This window comes from Hemicordylus capensis, chromosome 16, assembly GCF_027244095.1.
Source record: "Hemicordylus capensis ecotype Gifberg chromosome 16, rHemCap1.1.pri, whole genome shotgun sequence".
In the NCBI taxonomy this organism is placed as follows: domain Eukaryota; kingdom Metazoa; phylum Chordata; class Lepidosauria; order Squamata; family Cordylidae; genus Hemicordylus; species Hemicordylus capensis.
The window spans coordinates 4,527,711-4,551,407 of record NC_069672.1 but is presented as its reverse complement, the minus strand read 5'-3'; the positions used below and the strand labels follow the sequence as shown (position 1 = coordinate 4,551,407).

Genomic DNA, 23,697 nt, shown 5'->3' with positions numbered 1-23,697 from the left:
CGCATGTGCGTGCGCACTCACACGTTTTTGGATGTCCACTCAGTTCATTTCAGATCCCGCTCAGGTGGAATCAGGAAGGCCCCACTTTAAATGCGCATGTGCGCACACACTGCCTTGATCCTGCTGCCCGGAACAAAACTCATTCCGCAGACAGATGAAAAAAATTAGAGGGACCACTGTTTGGGGGGTCTGCCCCCTTGTTGGGGGGCCTTAAATAGTAAATCCCACCATGCCCATTTAAATCAGAGCATTCTTGGCATTCTCGGCCGTCCTTTGCAAAAGCATTTCTCCTTTGGGTTGCCGTTCCTGGGGGCCGCTGCGATGAATTCCACAGCTCGCTGCGCTGTTCTGCCAGCCGCTGTATTTGGGACGCTCTCCAAATGTGCGTTTCCCAGGGCCTGCCCCCGGAGGACGGCTGTACTCCTTTGATCCAAGTCAGTCGCTGCTGGTTGCCAGCGGCAAGCTGTCGAGGCTGGTGTGTTGTGTGCCTTTCAAGAGAGGGCTAATGGAAGTGGAAAGTTTCCATCTCTCCGGTTCTGTGCGCTGGTGCTGTGTGCAAGGCGGGTGCTTAATTCTACGTCCATCTGTAGACCCAGCAAGCCGGAAATGACTACTAGTGCTGTTGCCCACAGAACCTTCTCGGTGGAGGCACCTAAACGGAACCTCCATGTTCAGAGGCAGACTACCTTAGTGTAGCCCACAAGCAACAGGGGAAGGCCATATGCTTATTCTTAACAAAACAGCATGCAATACAACAACGACAACAACAAAATATTTAGATACAGCTTATCAACAAAAGTTTCCAAAGCGGTTTACAGGGAGAAATAATAAATAAATAAGATGGATCCCTGTCCCCAAAGGGCTCACAATCTCAAAGGAAATATTTTTATTTTTATTTATTTACATTTTATGTCCCGCTCTTCCTCTAAAGGAGTCCAGAGTGGTGTACTACACATACCCAAGTTTCTCCTCACAACAACCCTGTGAAGTAGGTTAGGCTGAGAGAGAAGTGACTGGCCCAGAGTCACCCAGCTAGTTTTATGGCTGAATAGGGATTTGAACTCGGGTCTCCCCGGTCCTAGTCCAGCACTCTAACCACTACACCACGCTGGCTATATAAGCTAAATATACGTATAAGGCAGATACCAGCAACAGCCACTGGAGGGATGTTGTGCTGGGGGTGGATAGGGCCAGTTGCTCTCCCCCTGCTAAATACAAGAGAATCGCCATGGTTAAAAGGTGCCTCTTTGCCCTGGCTAAGCAGGGGATATAAGCCTTGTGTGTTAGCTTTGCAAGCTTTAAGGGTTAGCATTTGCAAATGGAAATAGAGGCCTTTAGTTGCATGCACAGGAGGAGAGCTGGTCTGGTGGTAGCAAGCATGACTTGTCCCCTTAGCTAAGCAGGGTCCACCCTGGTTGCATATGAATGGGAGACTAGAAGCATGAGCACTGTAAGAGATTCCCCTTCTTAGGGGATGGAGCTGCTCTGGGAAGAGCAGAAGGTTCTATGTTCCTTCCGTGTCCTCACCAAGACAGGGCTGAGATTCCTGCCTGCAACCTTGGAGAAGCCGCTGCCAGTCTGTGAAGACCATGCTGAGCTAGATAGACCAATGGTCTGACTCAGTATATGGCAGCTGCCTATGTCCCGATGTACACACGGATGCCTCTAAATACCAGCTGCAGGGGAGCAACAGCAGGAGAGAAGGCTCTCTCTCTCTTGCCTGTGGACTTCTCGGTAAAAGGCAGCTTCCTATGTTCCTGTGACCGTCTGGCCGCAGACCCGTAGTGTGGGCTTATCTGAGATTCTGCAGCGTCGTTTGTTCTGAGTCACTGGCCTCTTCCGCCCCCAAGAAACCGTCTCCCTCCACCTCCAGGCTTCCTGTGCTGGGCTCTCAGTGGCATTTGTGAACCTGCCAAGAGCAGGCCAGGAGAGTGGTTGCCCAAGCCCAGGCTGAGGTGGCCCAACCCTGGAGCTGGCCGCTTGCAGAATTCTCCACGCCTGTCATGACACTTCCTCTTCCTGTCGCTCTGATGTTGAAAGGAGCCATGCCGAGGAACGTTTGCATCAGAAATCCGGTGGCTTTCTTCTTACTCTTGTGAAGTGGTGGTGTTTTTAAAAGTATTTTCATTGGTTTTAGATAGTTTCAATCATTTTTGAATGGTTTTTATATTGTTTTTAGCGTTGTGTTTGAATTGTGGGTTTTATAATAAATAAATAAAATAAAATAAAATAATCCTTGTGCCCCGTTTGCGTGTAGCGATAGGCAGGGCTTGACCATTTCCTGGTGCCAGGGAGCTATTGGTGCCTAGTGCCTAGAAATTCAACTATTTATGTATTTATCATTTATTTTTACACTTACATCTGGCTTTTCCTCCAAGGAGCTCAGATACATTGGTTATTTTTTATCTTCACAACAACTCTGTGAGGTAGGTTTGGCTGAGAGATACATCGGAAGCTGCCAGATATGGAGCCAGTGTGGTGTAGTGGTTAGAGTGCTGGACTAGGACCGGGGAGACCCGAGTTCAAATTCCCCTTCAGCCATGAGACTTGCTGGGTGACTCTGGGCCAGTCACTTCTCTCTCTCTCTCGGCCTAACCTACTTCGCAGGGTTGTTGTTAGGAGAAACGTAAGTATGTAGTACACCGCTCTGGGCTCCTTGGAGGAAGACTCAGTATAAGGCAGCTTTCTATGTTCCATACTTTTCTCAGCTGCAAGAGCAACCCAAGACATCTCTGCACCTGAGCCAGGGAGCCGATTTTTCCTCCTTTTTTCAAGCAGCCGGGGGGTGGCAGGGGGCATTTCACCCCCCCTTTTGCCCCAGTACTCTGCCATTTTTGCTGACTGCCTCACCTCACCCCATAGAAGCACCACCCTGCTCATCTTCAGTCATGCCCCCTCCCAGACATATTTTTTTCCTAAACTAAAAAGCTCTTTAGTCTTTCCTCATAGGTGAAGATAGGTCCCTGCCCCAAGGAGATTGCTGTGTAACGCAGATTTCTAAGTAGTTGTTTCACCCGGGATGAGTAGAGACTGAGACAAATAGGAGGCTGGCTAACCATGGCTCTGTCGTTGGCCGGAGTCAATACCGACTCGACAGCACAACCTTTCCTCTCCTCCCCCCACCCAGCAAAAGTTTCCAATGTGGTTTATATAGAGAAATACTAACTAAATAAATCAGATGGCTCCCTGTCCCCAAAGGGTTCACAACCTGAAAGGAAACATAAGACAGATAGCAGCAACAGCCACTGGAGGGATGCTGTGCTGGGGGTGGATAGGGCCAGTTGCTCTCCCCCTGCTAAATACAAGAGAATCGCCATGTTAAAAAGGTGCCTCTTTGCCCTGGCTGAGCAGGGGAGGTTTTGTGACGATCTGAAATGAAACTTCTACGTTCTGACTTAGCACCAAACCAAAGCTTCCATCAAGATCCATTTGAGGAGCAGAGCTGGTCTTGCAGTAGCCAGCATGAATGGTCCCCCTTGCTAAGCAGGGTCCACCTTGGTTTGCATTTGGATGGGAGACCGTGCACAGTAAGATGGGGCTGTAGCCCAGTGGCAGAGCATCTGCCTGCTTGTGTGCAGAAGGTTCTAGCTTCACTCCCTGGCAGCATCTCCAGGTAGGGCTGGGAGAGCCTCCCGTCTGAAGCCCTGGATTGCTGCTGCCAGTCAGTGTAGACAATCCTGAGCGAGATGGACCAAGGGTCTGACTCAGTACAAGGCAGCTTCCGAGCTTCTCCTTTCCGATGTCTCATTTGAACATTGCTGTTGGGTTTTGCTGAGCCAAGGTCTGTTCTAGCAAAGAGGCCCCAGCTGTCTTTTGCAACGGAAACAAAGACAGAGCCATTTTTAGTGCACCTGGACGCTCTTCTTCTGAAGTTGCATTATTTGCAGCGCCTCCTTGGCTTCTCTGTGGTGGCCCAAGGGAGGGTTGCTGATGTGCCACGGCAGACCACAACACTTGGGGGGCAGGGAGAGGAGAGGAAATGAGTGTGAGCAAAAGGTTGCGGTCTTAGACATCCTGTAAGCAAGCTGGGGCAGGTTTTGTAACTCATCACCCTGATGGAGAACAGAGAGACGTGCACGGATCCGTAACGCCAGCGATGCTCACTGTTGCAATCAGGGTCCAGCCTTCTCCGCTCTGCTGCTTGTTACTTGCGGTCGTGTTGTTCAAAGACCAGGAGAAGGTGAGGCCCGTTGTTGGCCAGCCTGAAGTCATTTTGTGTCGGTTACGCTTATAGGGAAGTTCAAGAAAGGAAATCGACATCAGAGAACATTTTGTGAATCTGCCTGCAAAAGGGAAGTGAAAGAACAGTCTGAGATGTGTAGGGTTTCAACTTCAGAACGTAAGCATGGCCCTGCTGCTGGATCAGGCCCAAGGAGGCCCATCTAGTCCAGCATCCTGTTTCCCACAGTGGCCCAGCAGATGCCTCTGAGAGGCCCACAGGCAAGAGGTGAGGGCATGCCCTCTCTCCTGCTTTTGCTCCCCTGCAACTGGGATTCAGAGGCGTCATACCTCTGGGGCTGGAGGTGGCCTTTATTTTATTTTATTTATAGTGTCCAGACTAGTAGCCATTGATAGACCTCTCCTCCATGAATTTGTCTAAGCCCCTTTTGAAGCCATCCAAGCTAGTGGCTATCATCACCACATCAAGTGGCAGAGAATTCTGTAGATTAATTATGCACTGTTTGAAAAAGTGCTTCTTTTGTTGGTCTTAAAGTTCCCGGCTTTCAGTTTCATGGGGTGACCCCTGGTTCTAGTGTTGCGAGAAAGGAGGAAAAATTTCTCTCCATCCACGCTCTCGACTCCCATACATAATTTTATACAACTCTTTCATTTCTCCCCATAGTTGCTCTTTTCCAAACAAAAATGCCCCCGATGCTGTAGCCTTACCTCATAAGGAACTCCAAGCACCATTGATTTTATTTAATAATTATCATACCAGTTCAGATGATATTTTCAACACACAATTAGATTCCTCTAAAGGTAAAGTGTGCCATCAAATCAATTTCGACTCCTGGCACCCACAGAGCCCTGTGCTTTTCTTTGGTAGGATACAGGAGGGGTTGACCATTGCCTCCTCCCGCGCAGTATGAAATGATGCCTTTCAGCATCTTCCTATATTGCTGCTGCCCAATATAGTACCAGCGGGGATTCAAACCGGCAACCTTCTGCTTGTTAGTCAAGCATTTCCCCACTGCGCCATTGATTCATCTGTGTGCAAATGGACAAGCACACGTTCTCTATCCAGGATCTAAATATAAGATTTAAAATGTGCATTAGTCACTTTCAGGTGATTAGATGATCATCCAGACACCCCAATCACGGAGTTTGAATTGTAAACACAACAGTGCTCAGGATAGGATTGCTCACTATACCCATGTTGGTCTGTGTGTCTGAATTTCCCCCCCAAGTGGATATAAAAAATCAAAGATCTACTAACTGAGCATTTAAAAGTATCATCTGAACTGCCCCATAGTAAATTTGAATCATAGTAACTTTGCATCTGAGAAAGACCTTCTGCTTCTCCCGGTTGTGATGTTGCTTTTGAATTATTGATCTGGTAATTGAGTGATGAGAATCTGTGGAAAACAGTAAGAGTTAAAATAGAATTATATTCAGAATTTCTGCCCCCCCCAAAAAATTTATTTAAACCTTCCCCCCCCCCAGCATATTCCAGTGTAAAAAGTAGTGCATTCAGATAATTTCAGTGGCAGGATTGTGTATGCAAAATTTGGTATCTGTATGTTGTTGGGAAGTGACTTTATTTGGCACAAGCCCTTCAAAATGTATACATTTACAATCAAATATTTGTTGGGCCAGACAGTCCCGCGATACAGGAGAACCTCGATATTCGCAGATCCTGCACCCGCGATTCCGTACATCCGTGGTCGGGTAATGGACACCCCACCTCAGTTTACACGGTTAAAAATCTGGGGTGAAAGGGATTAAACCTGCGTATTCGCTGGTCGGGGGGGGATGGCCGGAAATGACCTCGTAGGTCATTTTTGGCCGCCATTTTGAGGAGAAGAGCCATTTTGTGGCTTGATTTGTAAAAAGGGGGGGCACTCTTGGAGAGCACCGCATGACAGCTGGGGACCTATGGAACACGGTAGGGCACTTTACAGCATTTCCCCCTATGCTTTATTGGCCATTTCCCCCCAGCGATGCCATTGCCCCAATTACTTGATATTTGCGGGAATGGAACCCCGTGAATACTGAGATTTTCCTGTAGCTTGTGTTGGTTGGCTGGTTAAGTGCCGTCAAGTCGGTGTCAACTCTTAGTGACCACACCGATAGATTCTCTCCAGGAAGATCTGTCTTCCACTTGGCCTTGAAGGTCTCTCCGTGGTGCCTTCATGGCTGTCGTCATTGAGTCCATCCACCTGGCTGCTGGTCGTCCTCTTCTTCTCTTTCCTTCCACTTTCCCCAGACTTCTCAAGGGAGCTGGGTCTTCCCATAATGTGTTCCAAGTATGAGAGTTTGAGCCTGGCCATTTGTGCCTCGAGTGGAAATTCTGGGTTGATTTGTTCTATAATCCATTGGTTTGCTTTCCTGGCTGTCCATTGATTGATTGATTGATTGATTGATTAAGTGCCATCAAGTCGGTGTTGACTCCTAGCAACCACATAGAGAGATTCTCTCCAGGATGATCTTCTTCCACTTGGCCTTGAAGGTCTCTCAGTGGTGCATTCATTGCTGTCGTCATTGAGTCCATCCACTTTGCTGCTGGTCGTCCTCTTCTTCTTTTTCCTTCCACTTTCCCCAGCATGATGGACTTCTCAAGGGAGCATAATGTGTCCAAAGTGTGATAGTTTGAGCCTGGCCATTTGTGCCTCGAGTGAAAATTCTGGATTGATTTGTTCTAGGATCCATTTGTTTGTTTTCCTGGCTGTCCTGTGTGTGGAGGTGGTTCACATATAGGGCTGAGCAGCTAGGAGGAAAAGAGAGCGTATCTTTTTCTTTCGGGATGGCTCAGTCTTGAATTCATGGCTTGACTTGATGTTTGAGCCATCACTGCTGTCTGACAGACAGGGACCTGCAAGTAGCTACCAACCTAGATTTCCATGGCCATTTGGAAGGAACCCGGGCATTTCAGTGGGCATTCCTTGTCATTCGTTTTTAGGATGTCCTGACACCCGTCCACCGTAGGACTTGCTGGGACCTGGGACCATCAGCATGCATCTGCAGGTAGGGCTGGGAAAGACTCCTGCCTGAAACCTTAAACAGATGCTGCCAGTCAGTGCAGACAAGACTGAGTGAGATGGACCAAGGGTCTGACTCAGTAGAAGGCAGCTCTCTATGTTATGTTCCTGTGTTCCATACCTGCAGAGTTTCGGTTGAAATTGTGACCCTTTGCTATTTCATTGGTGTAGACAGACTCGTTCAGTGACTCTATAATGATTTCTGTAATCCATCAGTTCCCACCATTCCCTTCTTCCCCCCACATGTTTTTCTTAGGAGGTAGTAAGGGGCACGGGCAGCTTGTACAGATGTCTCTGCATGTAGAGGTGTTGACAGATGTTAAGCACCCGTGTCGTTTGTTATATCCTTCAGCAGGCATTGCAATTAATAACATGGGGCCAATCTGCTTTGGGCAGGCAGTTAATAAGATCTCTTTGTCAAAGTCTCTGGCTCTGCTGCGATCTTCGTCGAATGCCTGGCTTCATTGGCCGATTGCTCTCAGTTGGCTCCATCCAAGCTGGCCGTCTACAGCCCTAAGAGGAAGTCAGGAGAGGAGGACCACTTGGCTAGCGCCTGTATCGTGGCACACTGGCTAGGCCATCTCTGTCTCACTTCCAGGAGCAAATTTGTACCTTTTCAAAAGCACTTAGAGATGGTTTTAATGCGTTGAGAACTGCAATCTTAGCACAAGATGAAACCTATACAGCTGCCCCCTGCATAGTGCCTCTACTCCTGCATAGGAGGAGAGGAGAGCTGGTCTTCTGATAGGGGACATGACTTGTCCCCTTAGCTAAGCAGGGTCCACCCTGGTTGCATATGAATGGGAGACTAGAGATGTGAGCACTGGAAGAGATTCTGAACAGGCAATAGAGCTGCTCTGGGAAGAGCAGAAGGTTCCAAGTTCCCTCCCTGGCAGCATCTCCAAGAGAGGGCTGAGAGAGACTCCTGCCTGTAACCTTGGAGAAGCCACTGCCAGTCTGTGAAGACAATACTGAGCTAGAGGCACCAAGGGTCTGACTCAGTATATGGCAGCTTCCTGTGTTCCTAACTCAAACCACCAGCAGCTCCCTGAACAATCAAAAGCCATAAAATGGGCGAGTGTGGGACCAGTGTACAAGTCCACACCCTAGAGTGATCCTTGAACAAAGGGAGCTGCCTTCTATGGAGTCAGACCCTTGGTCCATCTAGCTCTGTATTGTCTACACAGACTGGCAGCAGCTTCTCCAGGGTTGCAGGCAGGAGTCTCTCCCAGCCCTTTCTGGAGATGCCAGAGAGGGAACTTGGAACCTAGATGCTCTTCCCAGAGCGGCTCCATCCCCTAAGGGGAATGTCTTACAGTGCCCACACATGTGGTCTCCCATTCAAATGCAAACCAGGTCAGACCCTGCTTAGCAAAGGGGACAAGTCATGCTTGCTACCACCAGACCAGCTCTCTTCCCTTGGCTTATGGGAGGGGCCGTGCTTGCTGTGGCAGCCAGGAACATAACTGTACCACATAGGTCTAGATAATACACTGCCCCCTATCTTTTTCTTTTTTAAAAATCCAAAGCTGTAGGGCACACAGCTTGCTCTTTCGGAAGAAACGGCATGGCAGGTTGCTCAGCCTGGCAAATTTGAAACCGCCTCCTCTGAGCAGTCCAAGAACACAGGACACGGAGATCTGGTTTCTCGGCTTCCGATCTCTCAGTTTCCTTAATTTGCTTTCTCCTTCCTCTGACGTGGGCTGTTCCTCTTCTGTTACGAACTCTGCAACTGGGTCCCCGTTATTCGGATGCTGCCCTTTTGCGGCAAGAACTTTGGCACACTCCTCTTCGTTTTGGCATGAGCCCTATTCAGACACAGATACACACACACACACACACACACACACACACAGAGGCGCTGAGCACGCTCTTTCTAGCTGGATCAGAAAAGCTCTGACCTGCCCTGCTTTCCGTTCTCTCTGCTTTGCCCAAGCAGTTTCTTTATGGGAACTGCAGACTCATAGGAACATAGGAAGGTGCTGTATACTGAGTCAGACCCTTGGTCTATCTAGCTCAGTATTGTCTACCCAGACTGGCAGCGGCTGCTCTAAGGTTGCAGGCAGGAATCTCTCTCAGCCCAGTCGTGGAGATGCTGCCAGGGAGGGAACTGGGAACCTCTAGCTTGCTACCAGAAGACCAGCTCACAAGGTTCGAGCTCCCCTCACCCAAAATGCCATTACGGTGCCTCATCCTGACATTGTCTGTTTGCACCTAAGTCATTTTTCAAGCCTGTAACTCAGAGACTTCTGCATTCCCCTTTTCCCCAGAGCATCCGTCTCTGGTGGGGGAAGGGGAAACGGCTAATACCTCTTTTCACTTCCTTCCAAACTGAAATGGGAGCCATCCTTCACTCTGAAATGCAACTTTTTCAGCTGTGTGTGTGTTAAGAGAGAGAAGCCTTCAGAGGAGTTCTCCGTGTGTCTCTGTGTGACTTGCAGAACAGAAACTCACACCGAGACACAGCAGGAACTTCTTCTTCATCATGCAAAACCACGGTTTATGTTGTCCGACTGGTTAGTTTTCATGTCTGAACCCCTGCCGGTTGTCAAACCATGGTTTCTGTGAGGCAGTGGAACCACATCCAAGGTTTGCAGTTGGACTGTTGGAGGGCCTAACTGTACAGGTGGGCCTCGTTACGTGCAGGTCCGTGTATCCGCAGACAGGCAATGAACACCCAATCTCAGTATCTGTCAATTTAAAATGGTTAAAAACCTCACATCCGTGGTTCCTAGGTGGCTAGAAATGACCTCCAATGTGATTTTTGGCCACCAAAAGTTGGGGGAGGGGGCTGGTTTTTCTTGGGAAAATTTTTCCAATTGGGGAGGGAAAAAACCCAATTTTGGCTTTTGTTGGGCATTGCCGGACAGACCTGCTGAGCATTTTCTTTCTCTTATTTCATCAGTTTTTAGTTGGGATTTTTTCAAGCCTCCAGCAACCTAACCCTCTGATTCCCATTGCCTCAATGCCTCGTTATCTGCGGTTTTGCAATCCATGGCTTCAGCCAAGAACAGAACCCCTGCGGATAACAAGGTCCACCTGTAGCCTTGCATCATGTCTGAATCCACAACTGTGGTATATTCTTGGTTTATTCCTTGCTGTTTCCTTGTAGGGCTCGCGTGTAGAGAGAGGTAAGCTCCATCCCCGAAAAGGACATAGGAAGAAAGGAAGCTGCCGTATACTGAGTCAGAGCCTTGATCCATCTAGCTCAGTATTGTCTACACTGACTGGCAGCTGCTGCCTAAATTTTAGGCAGGCTTCTTTCCCAACCCTACCTGGAGATTCTGCCAGGGATTGGGCCTTTTGACCTCCTGTATGTGAAACTGATGCTGTTCACTACCTCCTTTTAAAATAATGATCTGTAGATTATCGAGAACCACCTTAAGTGGGACAGCGGAGACATGCTTAACTAACAGGCAGAAGGTTGCCGGCTCAAATCCCCGCTGGTATGTTTCCCAGACTATGGGAAACACCTCTATCGGTGGAAGCTGCTGAAAGGCATCATCTCATAGTGTGCAGGAGGAGGCCATGGTCCACCCCTCCTGTATTCTACCCAAGACAACCACAGGGCTCTGTGGGCACCAGGAGTCGAAATCGACCTGACAGCACACTTTACTTTACATAGATTATCTAGGCTGAGAGGGAAATGAAACGGGCATCCAGCACCATCAACTCCATGGCCGGTTTTGTTAAATTCCTGTTGAACGCTGTCCTGTTTTTCTTGGGACTGTTTGTGTTTCATGGAGTCATTTGGCAGCTTTTCAGCCTGGTCGATGGAAAGTCCGAGATCTCTCCAAGGCTGAGTGGAAGGCAGGAAGCCAGACTGCGGGGTTCCTTCGGGTGGGTTAGTGCCATAAGGGACATTCCACTTGGAGTGGTGCTGGAGGAAGTCGGAGGCACTGATCCCTGGAAAGTAGCAACTGGCAAGGTTTTTCTGTTTTGTTTTGTTTGTACACGGCAGCCTCTGAGAAGCAAGCCTCGCTCTGGATCTCGGCAGCCGCTGTGACGCCAGTTCTTGAGTGGGATGAAGGGTGCAGAATGCATACCGCCCAACATTTAAATGAATGGAAATAGGGACACGCTTGTGTAGGGAAGTAGAGCTGGTCTTGTGGTAGCAAGCATGAATTGTCCCCTTTGCTAAGTAAGGTCCGCCCTGGTTTGCATTTGAATGGGAGGCTACATATGGACACTAAGATATTCCCCTCAGGCGATGGAGCCACTCTGGGAAGAGCACCTGAGGTTCCAAATTCCCTCCCTGGCAGCATCTCCAAGATCAGGCTGAGAGAGACTCCTGCCTGCAACCCTGGAGAAGCCGCTGCCCGTCTGTGATAGATAGACCAAGGCTCTGACTCAGTATATGGCAGCTTCCGATGTCCCTATGTGTGGATATATTTACAGGAGGCTGTGTCGATGTTTGGAGAAGCCGCTGCCAGTCTGGGTAGACGATACTGAGCTAGACGGACCAAGGGTCGGACTCGGTGGATGGCCGCTTCCTATGGGGGAGCATGCTGCATTTCGAAGTCCCGGTTAAGCTGTCCTGTGTGGATTCTGAATGCGTAGGTTTGCCCTCTGAGTCATGTGGCGTTTCCATGTGCGTGTTTATTCATAAAACATCCAAAACTGCTGGGCACTGTACAGAGATGGGAGAGAAGGTGGGCTGCTCCTCTGGAAGGTTTGCCATCTTATCAGTCTAATCTCATTATTAGATTAAAGCCTAATTAACCAGACTAGTTGTATATTAAGGGATTCCTTGGGACCTCATCTTGTTTAATCCCCGCTGAGATGAATGTCAACTGGATTTAGCTTTGCCGAGTTGCCGCCGCGGCCCCGGCCCCTGCGTCTGACATCAGAGGTGGGGGGCGTGTCTGGGGTGCTGGGCGCAGCCCTTGTGGGGAACAGCCCGGGTTCTTTGAACCCGTCCGTTCAGTGGTGGCTCCGCCCCTGGCTGTGCCCTTACAGACCTTTAAGTGGGACTGATGCAAGACAGAGGTGGGGTCTTGTTTTTGTTATTTTCAAGCAATAGAAAGATATTTCTGTGCCTTGCCATGGCTTAAGCCAGCAGTTGGGCTCCCAGATATTATTGGACTACAACTCCCATCTTCCCCCCGCCACAGTGGTTGTGCACAATGCGAGTTGTAGTCCAACATCTTGGGATCCAAGTTTGAGAACCCAAGTGATAGGATTCAAGTGATGGGAACATATGTTTGAATTGCCCTGTACCAGTATTTTATTTTTATTTTATTTATTTTTACATTTATATCCTGCTCTTCTGCCAAGGAGTCCAGTACATGGTTATGTTTATCCTCACAACAATCCTGGGAGGTAGGTTAGGCTGAGAGATACATGACTGGCCCAAAGTCACCCATTGAGCTTCATGGCCGAATGGGGATTTGAACTCGGGTCTTTCTGGTTGTAGTCCATCACTCTCACCACTACACCATGCTGGCTCTCAATAGGGGATGTATAGGGCACAGGAGGTCATAGTGAACTGATTTCCTTCCAGCTTGAACCAGATTTAATCCCTGCTAACTCAGCAAAGAGGCATCTTTTAAAAGTGATGATTCTCTTTATTGAGCAGGGGGAGAGCAACTGGCCCTATCCATCCCCAGCACAGCATCCCTCCAGTGGCTGTTGCTGGGGTCTGTAATGTGATACTTTATTTACAACCCAAGGTCAGCATAATATGACATAAACAAAACATGTCATAAAATAGGGAGATACATTTGGAAGAAGAAAATCTGTAAATATGTAAATAAATTTCCACAGATAAATAATTAATAAAATTTTAAAGTTAATCGAAAAGGACTCGCTGCCGTAACAATACTGCAATAAAACAAAATCTATCTTATGTTTCTTTTTTCTTTTCTTTTTAAAATTGTTAGCTCTGTTCAGAAAGAACTGTTCAGAAAGATAGAAATGTTTATTATTTCTCTATATAAACCACTTTGGAAACGTTGTTGAAAAGCGGTATATAAATATTTGTTGTAGTAGTAGCTGTAGATTTATCCAGGACTGTAAGGTCTGCTTGCTCTCTCTTGCTCTCTCTCAAACTGGGGCTCCTGGCAATTGGTGTCCTCCTCACCTCATCTCCCAGTGCAAACTTGGTGGACTGAGATCGGGTCTCAAAAGTTCTGCCGGCCCCAAAAGGCGAGGTGGTCCACTTTCAGCACCCTGGAGAGCTCTCAGCAAGCGCCTTGCTCCAGCAAAGGCCAGAGACCCAGTGAGGCCTTAAATACCGGCAGGCGCCGTCTGCCCCGCCCAGTCTCCGCCCCCCTGTCTGCAGAGCAGATAGATTTAAAGGGGCAGCTCTCTGGTCTGGACTCTCGCATTCTTCCATCAAGCCTGGTCTGCTGCTGGCACTGTTGTCCAGGCTTTGGGGAGTGCAGCTGCATGGTGTGGAAGGGGCCAGTTCATTTGGGGCGGGGGGGGGGGGAATGGGCTCCACGCATGCCAGTTCTGGTGTCTCCTAGCTGGCTGGCTTGGACTCCAGCCTGATGTCAGGCCTTGGGACTGGACTGGCTCTTTCCAGCCTGGCCTCTCCCCCTCCTTAGGGCTGGACTCTGCACTACTGATCAGGATGGCGGTCATGGCATCAAGGGGGCCACCTAGGATGCAGAGCCAGCCTGCCTGGGAGGGGAGCCGGTCCGGTGGTAGCAAGCACGAACCGTCTGATTTGCTAAGCAGAGTCCGCCTTGGTATGTGTTTGGATGGGAGATTACACATGAGCACTGTCTGCTGTAAGATATCCCCCCATAGAGGATGGGGCCACAGCTTGGTGGTAGATTGAATGTTCCTGGAGCGGCCCCCAGGAGCAGCACGTGGTGGCAAGCATGACTGGTCCCCTTTGCTAAGCAGGGTCTGCCCTGGTTTGCATTTGCATGGGAGACTACATGCGTGGGCACTGTAAGATATTTTCCCCTCAGGGCTGCTCTGGGAAGAGTGCCTGCATGCAGAAAGTGCCACGTTCACTCCCTGGCAGTATCTCCAGGTAGGGCTGGGAGAGACGCCTGCCTGAAACTTTAAAGCACTGCTGCCAGTCAGTGTAGGCAGTCCTGAGCTAGATGGACTAAGGGTCTGACTCGGTCTTCCTTTGTCAGCTGTTCCCGGGGGCCCGCCCCTTCCTACCAGGCCCTATAAAGCCCCAGCCTCGGAGCTTGCCCTCTCTGAAGCTTGCCGCCGCCTCCCTTCCCCAGATTTGCCGCCTCGGATCTTGACCCTTGCCTGGTGTTGACTGCACACAGGCCTCTCCTCCGCCCACCTGCTTCGGGGCCCACCTGGGCCGAATGCCAACTCCCTCGGGTCCCAGAGTCCGATGGACTTGCTTGAGGAAGGGCCAGGCAGGGAGAGCTCCTGTCTCAGGTTTGCACATGCTGCAGGGCTTCTGCCCACTTTTAAAACTCCTTTAGAGGGCCAAGATGACCTCCCAAGGCCTCCTCCAGATCTGAAACTATGTGATCATTTGCAAAGGCAATTGTGGATTTTTAAAGACATGTTTAATAGGAATATTTTATAATGCCCTGAATTGGCTGGGATCTGTACAGCCTCGTGCCAGCTGGGAAAAATAGTCTCTCTCTCTCCCTCCCTTTCTCCCTCCTCTGCATTCAGCAGTAAAGCTTTGATGGCCTGCTTGTCAATGAACCCCAGGATGGGTGCTGGGCGCTCTTCTGTGGGTGATGCGCAGCACCCATTGCCATCTCCTGTCAAATCGGGGGGGGGGGGTGCAGATCTCAAACTCGTTTTCCACAAGCACTGAGCTGGGGGTTGGACTAGATGACCTCAGAAGGTCCCTTCCGGCTCTGAAATTCTGTGATCAATTGTAAGGGCAATTGTGGATTTTTAAAAAATACACGTTTAATAGGAATATATTCCAGTGCTCTGAACTGGTTGGGATCTGTACAGCCTCGTGCCAGCTGGGGGGGGGGGAGTCTCTCTCCCCTCTGCAATCAGCCGTAAAGCTTACAGGGCCTGCTTGTCAATGAACCCCAGGATGGGTGCTGGGCGCTCTTCTGTGGGTGATGCGCAACACCCATTGCCATCTCCTGTCAAATCGGGAGTGTGCCGATCTCAACCCCATTTCCCACAAGCCCAGCAAAGATGCCACGTCACCCTCTGCCTGCTTCAACGCTGTGCTAATCTTAGCCGCCTGGCTGCCGGCAACCAGCGAGCGGAATGAGCTGGTTGGCTCTTTGGCAGGCAGGATGTTTGAACAGGAGCCGAGCCGCTGGGTCCCTGGCCAGACCGCACCTACTTGCCCGTTGTGGGCTTTGTGTTAGAAACGCCTCTCCCTTCCAAAGTGTTGCAAAGGTAACCTGACTGAGGCCAGGCTGACTTTCAGTTCCTCGCCTTTCATGGGAAGAGAGCTGGCCTTGTGGTATCAGGCACGAGCTTTCCCCTTTGCTAAGCAGGGTCCTTCCTGGTTTGCATTTGAATGGGAGACCACATGTGTGAGCACTGGAAGTTCTTCCCCTCTGGGAAGAGCATCTGAGGTTCCGAGTTCCCTCCCTGGCAGCATCTCCAAGAGAGGGCTGAGAGAGATTCCTGCCTGCAACCTTGGAGAAGCTGCTGCCAGTCTGTGTGGGCAATACTGAGCTCGATGGACCAAGGGTCTAACTCACAATAGGGTCTGACTCAGTGTATGGCAGCTTCCTATGTAATCTAAATAATGCATGAACCTGCAATGGCATACAGGGGCCACAGAATCCGGAAGCTGCTGCTGCTCCAAGGAGCTGGTCTGTGGTAGCAAGCATGAATTCTCCCCCTTGCTAAGCAGGGTCCACCCTGGTTTGCATTTGAATGGGAGACATCTATCAGCACTGTAAGAGATTCCCCTCGGGATGGAGACTCCGCTCTGAGAAGAACAGAAGGTTCCAAGTTCCCTCCCTGGCAGCGTCTCCAAGACAGGGCTGAGAGAGATTCCTGCCTGCAACCTTGGAGAAGCCGCTGCCAGTCTGTGTGGGCTATACTGAGCTAGATGGACCAAGGGTCTGACTCAGTATATGGCAGCTTCCATATGGCAGTATATGGCTTAATATAATATATAAAATATAAAGCATTTAAAATGCATAAAACAGATAAAAATCACAGATAAAAACACATTAAAATTTTAAAAATTAGGTTTCAGTTTAAAGCCTGGGAAAATAGGTACGTCTTCAGGGTCCTCCTGAAAACAAACGGAGAAGGAGATGCTCTTATTTCAGCAGGGAGCGCGTTCCAAAGCCCTGGGGCAGCCACAGAAAAGGCCCGGTTCCGAGTTGCCACCAAATGAGTTGGCTGCAACCTTAAACGGATCTCTCCAGAAGATCTTAATAGGTGACAGGGTTCACAACGGAGAAAGTTCCCTGGACCTAAGTCGTTAAGAAATATATCGGCAGCCAGTGCAGTTCTTTTAGAATCGGTGTTCTATGGTCCCTTTGGGTAAACCCAGAAACCAGTCTGGCTGCCGCATTCTGTACCAATTGTAGTTTCTGAACTACGTACAAAGGCAGCCCCGCGTAGAGTGCATTACAGTAGTCAAGCCTAGTGAATATGGTGACTTTGTGGAATATTTGCCCCTAACCTGACCAATTTTGGACTTTGGGGGGACATTGTTGGAGATCATGGTAATACACTTTTTTCTCTTATTTCTGCCACCCCCTCGCTTTGGGGGCCTTTTTTCTGAGGTGAGGAACTGAACACCTGCATTCCCATAGGGGTAAGGTTTCTTTATTCACAGTCTCCGTGAATATAGGTGAGAACGGAACCCTTGGGGATAACGAGGGTCTCCTGTATCTGTAATTCGTGGCCCGCTCATTTTTTACATTTTCCAAATTGTATATGACTCACGCAGTGAGGAAATGCCTTGACTCGCAAGACAGGGGTTGCCAGTTCGAATCCACACTGGTATGTTCCCCAGACTATGGGAAACGCGTATTTCGGGCAGCAGCAATATTGGAAGATGCTGAAAGGCATCGTCTCATACTGTGCGGGAGATGGCAATGGTCAGCCCCTCCTGTATTCTCCCAGAGACAAGCCCAGGGCTCTGTGGGCGCCAGGAGTTGACACTGACTCGATGGCACACTTTGCCTTTACTTTGGTTTGTAGAACAAAAAATGGTCCACTGAGACCCCCAACCAATTTTCAGGTGGCCCCGAAAGACGTTTTCAGAATCCCTGTTCTAGCAGATTCTTGCACTGAGCAGGGGGTTGTTCTAGAAGACCTCCAAGGTTCCTTCCCACGCTGCAGTTCTGTGATTCTATGAATCCCCAAGCTGTCCCTTTTAATTCAGGATCCTTGGAGTGCTCAGGGGCCCGGTGGTGTCTTTCCCGTGCTCATTTGAACCAGCCCAGGGCTGCCCCGGAGAAGTAAGGAGGCATGTTTGCGGGGTGGTCCTTGGGGCTGATTTTCACTGGAAACCAGCAATAAACTGCTAGTGTGAATCAAAGTGGTGTGTGTGTGGGGGGGGGGGGGGGTTTGACGCCAGCCGAGAAAGCCCCGGGCCCTTTTTGCTCAAATTTCTTAGCTAAGTCTGTTGCGAGCAATTCTGTGACATGTATCTAACTTTAATCAGCTTTGCAGAATAATCGGGTGGCTTAATCTTGTGCTTGCGGGGGGGGGGGGGCCCTGTGGGAGGAAGGCCTCTTCCGCCTGAACTTCTGCAGTTGCCACCCGGCTGAGAATGAGTCACTGCTCACAATCCAGAGCTTCTGCCTACTTAGAATGACACAGAGATGTTGGTGTTGTTTCTATCCGCAGATTGGGTTTGAAATCAGATGCGGGCCCATTGGATGGGTGGCACATTATGGCCCAGAGCCCAGATCTGTTCTTCTGCTGCCTCCTTTTACTAAACATGCACAGAGGCCAGAACCGAACCGCTGCTGAGTTCTTGGGCTTGGTAAAAGGAGGGGGGAGCATGCTTGGGGTGGCCACTGGTGGTGCAGGCAGCCATGTGGCTGTATTTATATATCTCACCCCGCCCCCCGCCGGGCCACCCCTTACCTGCTGAAGGGCCCTCCTTCCCCTTTACAAGTACATCCCCTGAACCAGCCTGCGAACCGGTTCGGACGGAACCGGGACAGGTCGGTTCGAACCCGGTTTGGATTCGAACGGAACCGGCCGAACCGGTCCCACGCACAGTGGAGACAAACATAAACCGTGAAGGTCTAAGCAGCGAAATAACGTCCTTGAGGCTCCATCTCAGCCTCAATAAGTGTGAACAGAGAGCCCGGGCTTAGAGGTTTGCCAGACGGAGTGCTTTTTTTTGGTGGGGGCTGCCATGGAGTCTCACAAGAGCTGCTTGTGCGAGTTATTCTTGGACAATTCTTGGGCAATTGGACAGTTATTATTGGCGGTGGGGGGTGGAACGGAAGCTCCTCAGATACCGAGGTCTACCTTTACTGTGCAGAGATCAGCACAATCGGTTATGGCCTCTGCCTTGACCTCTTTTTTTTTTTTTGCCAAAGTGGCCCCGGCTTTTACTGCCATGCTGCGCCTGCTTCCCTGGGAGTAAGTCCCATTGCAGTTAGTAGAACTTACTCCAGAGTTGTGACTTCATGAGTTGTGCTGTTCAGGCTGCTGAGAGCTTGGGTACATTGATGCAGTTTTGGGGCTGGTGTCTCCATTGGCAGAGAAGGCACGTTGGGTTTTGACGTCTGTTCTGTGTGCGCGCCCTAGAATCGGGAGTGGGCGAGGGAGCGCCACCGCTGAGATGGCCCCCTCTCCCTGCTGGGCTGAAAAAGGATTTCTGCTTCTTTGCAGCGGAAGCCGAGCCTGCATGTTCTGCAGCATGAAAACCATCCTTTCGACAAGTGAACGCTTTAGGGGGCCGATTAGGCCAGACCACAAATTGCACCACAGGCCTTCAGGCCTCGAAAGTGGATGCTTTGGATGCATGCCGGAGAGTGCAGAGGAGTAACCACTTGGATTGAAAACAAGAGCCTCGAAACACAGTTGTCGTAAGGACTCTCTTGGGCACGGTTTCGTGGCGAGACATTTCTTTCCAGCGGTTTGAAACGCAACCAAAGCTGACTTTTCACAAGCTGCTAAATTGGAGTCAGCTGGTCTTGTGGTCGCAGGATCCTTAGCTAAGCAGGGTCCACCCTGGTTGCATTTGAATGGGAGACTTGATGTGTGAGCACTGTGAGAGGATCCCCTCCAGGGATGGAGCCGCTCTGGGAAGAGCATCTAGGCTCCAAGTTCTCTCCCTGGCAGCATCTCCAAGAGAGGGCTGAGAGAGATGCCTGCCTGCAACCTTGGAGAAGCTGCTGCCAGTCTGTGAAAGCAATACTGAGCTAGAGAGACCAATGGTCTGACTCAGTATATGGCAGCTTCCTATGTTGTCAGATGGCCCTCCTTTCCTTAACTTGCACTGTTGAATTCTTGGACGGCCAAGTGACGGGCGGGGATTTGTGTTGGGCCTTGCCCTGACTTCTCATGATGGACAGCACTGGAGAGCTCCCGCATAATATTCTGGCACAATATTAACATTGTGTTCCATTATTATTCTGCTGTTCTTCCAAGGAGCTGAGGGCAATGTACACAGGTCTCCGTTGTCTCCATTGCAGGGCGGCACAATGCCAGCCCTCCAGCTGTTCTTGGACTACAACTCCCATCGACTCCATCCACAGTGACTAGAGTACTGGATGATGGGAGTTGTAGTCTTTACATCTGCAGGAGGACTGAAATTGTGCGGCCGTGCTCCATTGTATCCTAACAACCCTGAGAGGTAGGCTAGGCTTGAAAATTGTGTGTGTGTGGCCCAAGGTCACCAGGGAACTTCATGGCTGAGTGGAAAAATTTGAACCTGGGATGCCCTGGTTCTAGTCAGACACGCTGGCAACTATGCCACACCAACAGGCTTGCAGGCAGGCAGGCATGCAGGCAGGCACAATAGCTCCATATTAGGAAAACTGTAGCCTCTTCCGGCCACTTCCAGCATGTCTCAGTGTCCCTGCAACCATAGGGACTAGAAACTTGAAATTAAAGCAAAATAGCTGGTGCTAAGGATACGGTGCCCCGCAGCTGCCAATTGCTGCCTGCCAAATTCAGCCCACGCTTCCAAACTGGGCCCTTCAGAAAATGCCGCCCTTTCTGACTTGGAATTTACCCTGCCCAAAGTTGGGTGTGCAGACTTAATGTATTTGCCGTTGCAACAGGTGAGCAAAAGAGGGTTGTTATCGCAAGGCTTTTCCCTTTAACCCTCTTTGAACCAGGAAGGCTTCCGCCTGCCGCCAGCACCCTCCTCCTCCTCACACCCTCTTGTCTGCCTGGAGGTACCTTTCTGTTGGTTTAAGCGCTGTGGACTTTCCGATACGGTTTCCTTTGAGGCCGGAATGCAAAGAGACTCACGCCCAGCCGTTTGAGCAAGTGGTGACGCTTTGCAGCTGGACTCTGAATGCTGAGCTGCCTTAAGGAAGTTTGGCTGAAAGTTAGATCTCTGGCTTTAAGTTTGGAGGGGGATGGTGGGGCAGGTTGTCGCTCTTAAGAACAGCCCTGCTGGATCAGGCCCAAGGCCCATCCAATCCAGCAGCAGGCCCAGTGGTGCCTCTGAGAAGCCCACAGGCAGAAGCTGAGGGCATGCTCTCTCTCTCTCCTGCTGTTGCTCCCCTTAGGAGAGCTGGTCTTGTGGCAGCAAGCATGACCCGTCCCCTTAGCTAAGCAGGGTCCGTCCTGGTTGCATATGAAGGGGAGACTAGAAGTGTGAGCACTGCAAGATATTCCCCCTCAGGGGATGGAGCCGCTCTGGGAAGAGCATCTAGGTCCCAAGTTCCCTCCCTGGCAGCATCTCCAAGATCAGGCTGAGAGAGACTCCTGCCTGCAACCTTGGAGAAGAAGCCACTGCCAATCTGTGTTGACAATACTGAGCTAGATAGACCAATGGTCTGACTCAGTAGAGGGCAGCTACCTATGTTCCTAAGTTCTTAAAGTTTGGTTACAGCTTGGAGTGAGCATTAATGGATAAAGCCAAAGGCCATGTGGGAAAGCTGGGTTCTGGGAAGGTATTAAAGGGAAATGGGGGTAGATGGCTTGAGGCTTGAGGGGCAGCGAGCGAGAATAGGGAGGGGGGGGGTCCAAGGGAGTGGAAGAGCATTGGAGGAGCAGTGATGGCAGACAAAGATTATTTTATTTATTTATCAATCCTATTTCTATACCGCCTGATATATACATCTCTAGGCAGTGTGCAAAATCTAAACTATGTAAAAGCCACAGATTACAATACGTGGCAATAAAAACAACAGAATAAAATAGTTCTTAACACAAGTTTTGAAATTCTTAAGAAACTAATTCTAATTAACCGCCTGCGAACACGGGAGAGTCTTGTGGGTCTTCCAGAAAACCAACAAAAAAAGGAGATGCTCTTATTTCAGCAGGGGGCATATTCCGAGGCCCCGGGACAGCCAAGACCCGGTCACGGGTGGCCACCAAATGAGCTGGTGGCAACTGTAACTGGACCTCTCCAGCAGACTGTAAGAGGCGGCAGGGTTTATGACAATGGTGGTGCTCTCTTAAGTAACCTGGACCCAACCCTTGAAGGGCTTTATAGGTAATAACCAGCACTTTGTATTTCACCCGGAAACATATTGGCAGCCAAATGACAAATAAGGAAGGCAAAACGATCATGGCTGGGCAGCTGAAAAGCAAGGGGTTTGTGTTGAAGACGGGAATCCAAATTATTTTTGGACCCCTGCTAACTGAGCAAAGAGGCACCTTTTCAAAGTGGTGATTCTCTTTATTGAGCAGGGGGAGAGCAACCGGCCCTATCCATCCCCAGCACAGCATCCCTCCAGTGGCTGTTGGTGATGCCTTCTGTTTCTTTTTTGAGATTGTGAGCCCTTTGGGGACCATTCTATTCATTTATTTATATCTGTTTTCTTCTGTTGAAAAGCAGTATATAAATATCCAAATCCGTATTTATATCATGAAGTAAATGTTATTCGGGGGCAGAGAGGACATAAACTTCTTGAAGCAAGGAACTGAGGCTTGTTGGGAGGGAGGCGACCTTCCTCGTGTTGCGCCGGTAACAGCGGTTGGCATTTTGTTTTGTTCTCTGATGGCAATTTTGTCTCCCAGATACGACGCTGGAAAAGACGGCTTCATTGACTTGATGGAGCTGAAACTCATGATGGAGAAACTGGGCGCCCCGCAGACGCACCTTGGCTTGAAAAACATGATCAAGGAAGTGGATGAAGATTTTGATAGCAAGCTGAGCTTCCGGGAGGTAAAGCCTAAAGACCCTCGAAAGGCAATATGAGGGAGGGTTTCAGACATCACACGGAACCCTGGTTTGTGTCCTATACCGTGGTTAGTTGGCATGTCTGAACCTCCGCAGTCAAACTGTGGTTTATTTTGGGCAGCCGACCTGTGATCAAGGTTTGGAGTCGATCCATTTCTCCGAACCAGGATCCCGTTTGGCATCTGAGCCCACAATCATGGTTTGATCTCGGTTTGTTTCAGTAGCTCTGTCCTTCCAGGGTGATTGCACAGAAAGAGGCGAGACTACATTATGGGAGGTGAGGGGAAAGGGCAAGCCCCAAAACAACCACTTTATGGCAAAACAAACCTAGATAGGACGATCCTCTGTGGTGCCAATCTGGGTTTGTGAAGTAAACCTGAGTTAAAATAAATGATGGTTTAGCGTTGTGCCTGGACCCACCCAGTGGCCATTATAGCATTTTGTCGCAACAAACTCCTTATATCAGGGGTTCTCAAACCTAGGTCTCCAGATGTTGTTGGACCAATTCCCATAATCCAAAGGCCATTCTGGGAGTTGAAGTCCAAAAACCACTGAAGACCCAAGTCTGAGGACCCCTGACTCTTCTTCACAAGTCCAAAATTCATTTCTCTGACCTGATCAGCTGCCGCCCTGATCCCAGCATCCCACCCTGTTTCCAACACACTTTCTTTGTTCTCGTCTTTTAAGGCCTTCTGCCTTCAGATCTGGTTATCTCAGTTGGGCCTTTAGCCTCCTCTAGTTGACTGCACCCAAATGCCAGTTCTGCAACTGAGAACTGTGCTTTGCCCATCCTATTTCTTTTTCTCTGTAAATTGCTGTGTGGTCTTTTTTTTTTTGGTTGAACAGTAGTATCTAAATGTTCTTAATAACTACCATCATAAAAACAAATCTAGTGACAAGCCGTTGACTTGTGGATGGATGGATGGATGGATTGATTCAGTGCCATCAAGTTGGTGTTGACTCTTAGCGACCAAACAGACAGATTCTCTTCAGGATGACCTATGTATATATGAAACTATATCCTGTTTTTCTGCCCAAGTGGGATCTTAGAGGCAGCTAATAATCCTCATACGTTTGTTTATTTGGGAACAGAGGAAGCTGCTGTCTACCGAGTCAGACCTTTGGTCCATCCAGCTCAGGATTGTCTACACTGACTCTCCAACTCTCCAAGGTTGCAGGCAGGAGTCTCTCCCAGACCTACCTGGAGATGCTGCCAGGGATTGAACCTGGGACCTTCTGCATGCCAAGCAGATGCTCTACCACTGGTTTATGTTATACCATTTATGTTAC

General features: G+C 49.6%; 1 protein-coding gene across 1 annotated transcript in view; it reads left to right on the top strand.

The window, feature by feature from the left end:
* The window catches only part of EFHD2 (EF-hand domain family member D2), a 32,963-nt gene that overhangs the window by 2,518 nt on the left and 6,748 nt on the right, over window positions 1-23,697 (top strand). Inside the window, exon 2 of the mRNA XM_053281199.1 lies at window positions 22,245-22,392. Within this exon, the coding sequence (XP_053137174.1) occupies window positions 22,245-22,392 (148 nt within the window). The remainder of the gene's footprint in view (window positions 1-22,244; window positions 22,393-23,697) is intronic.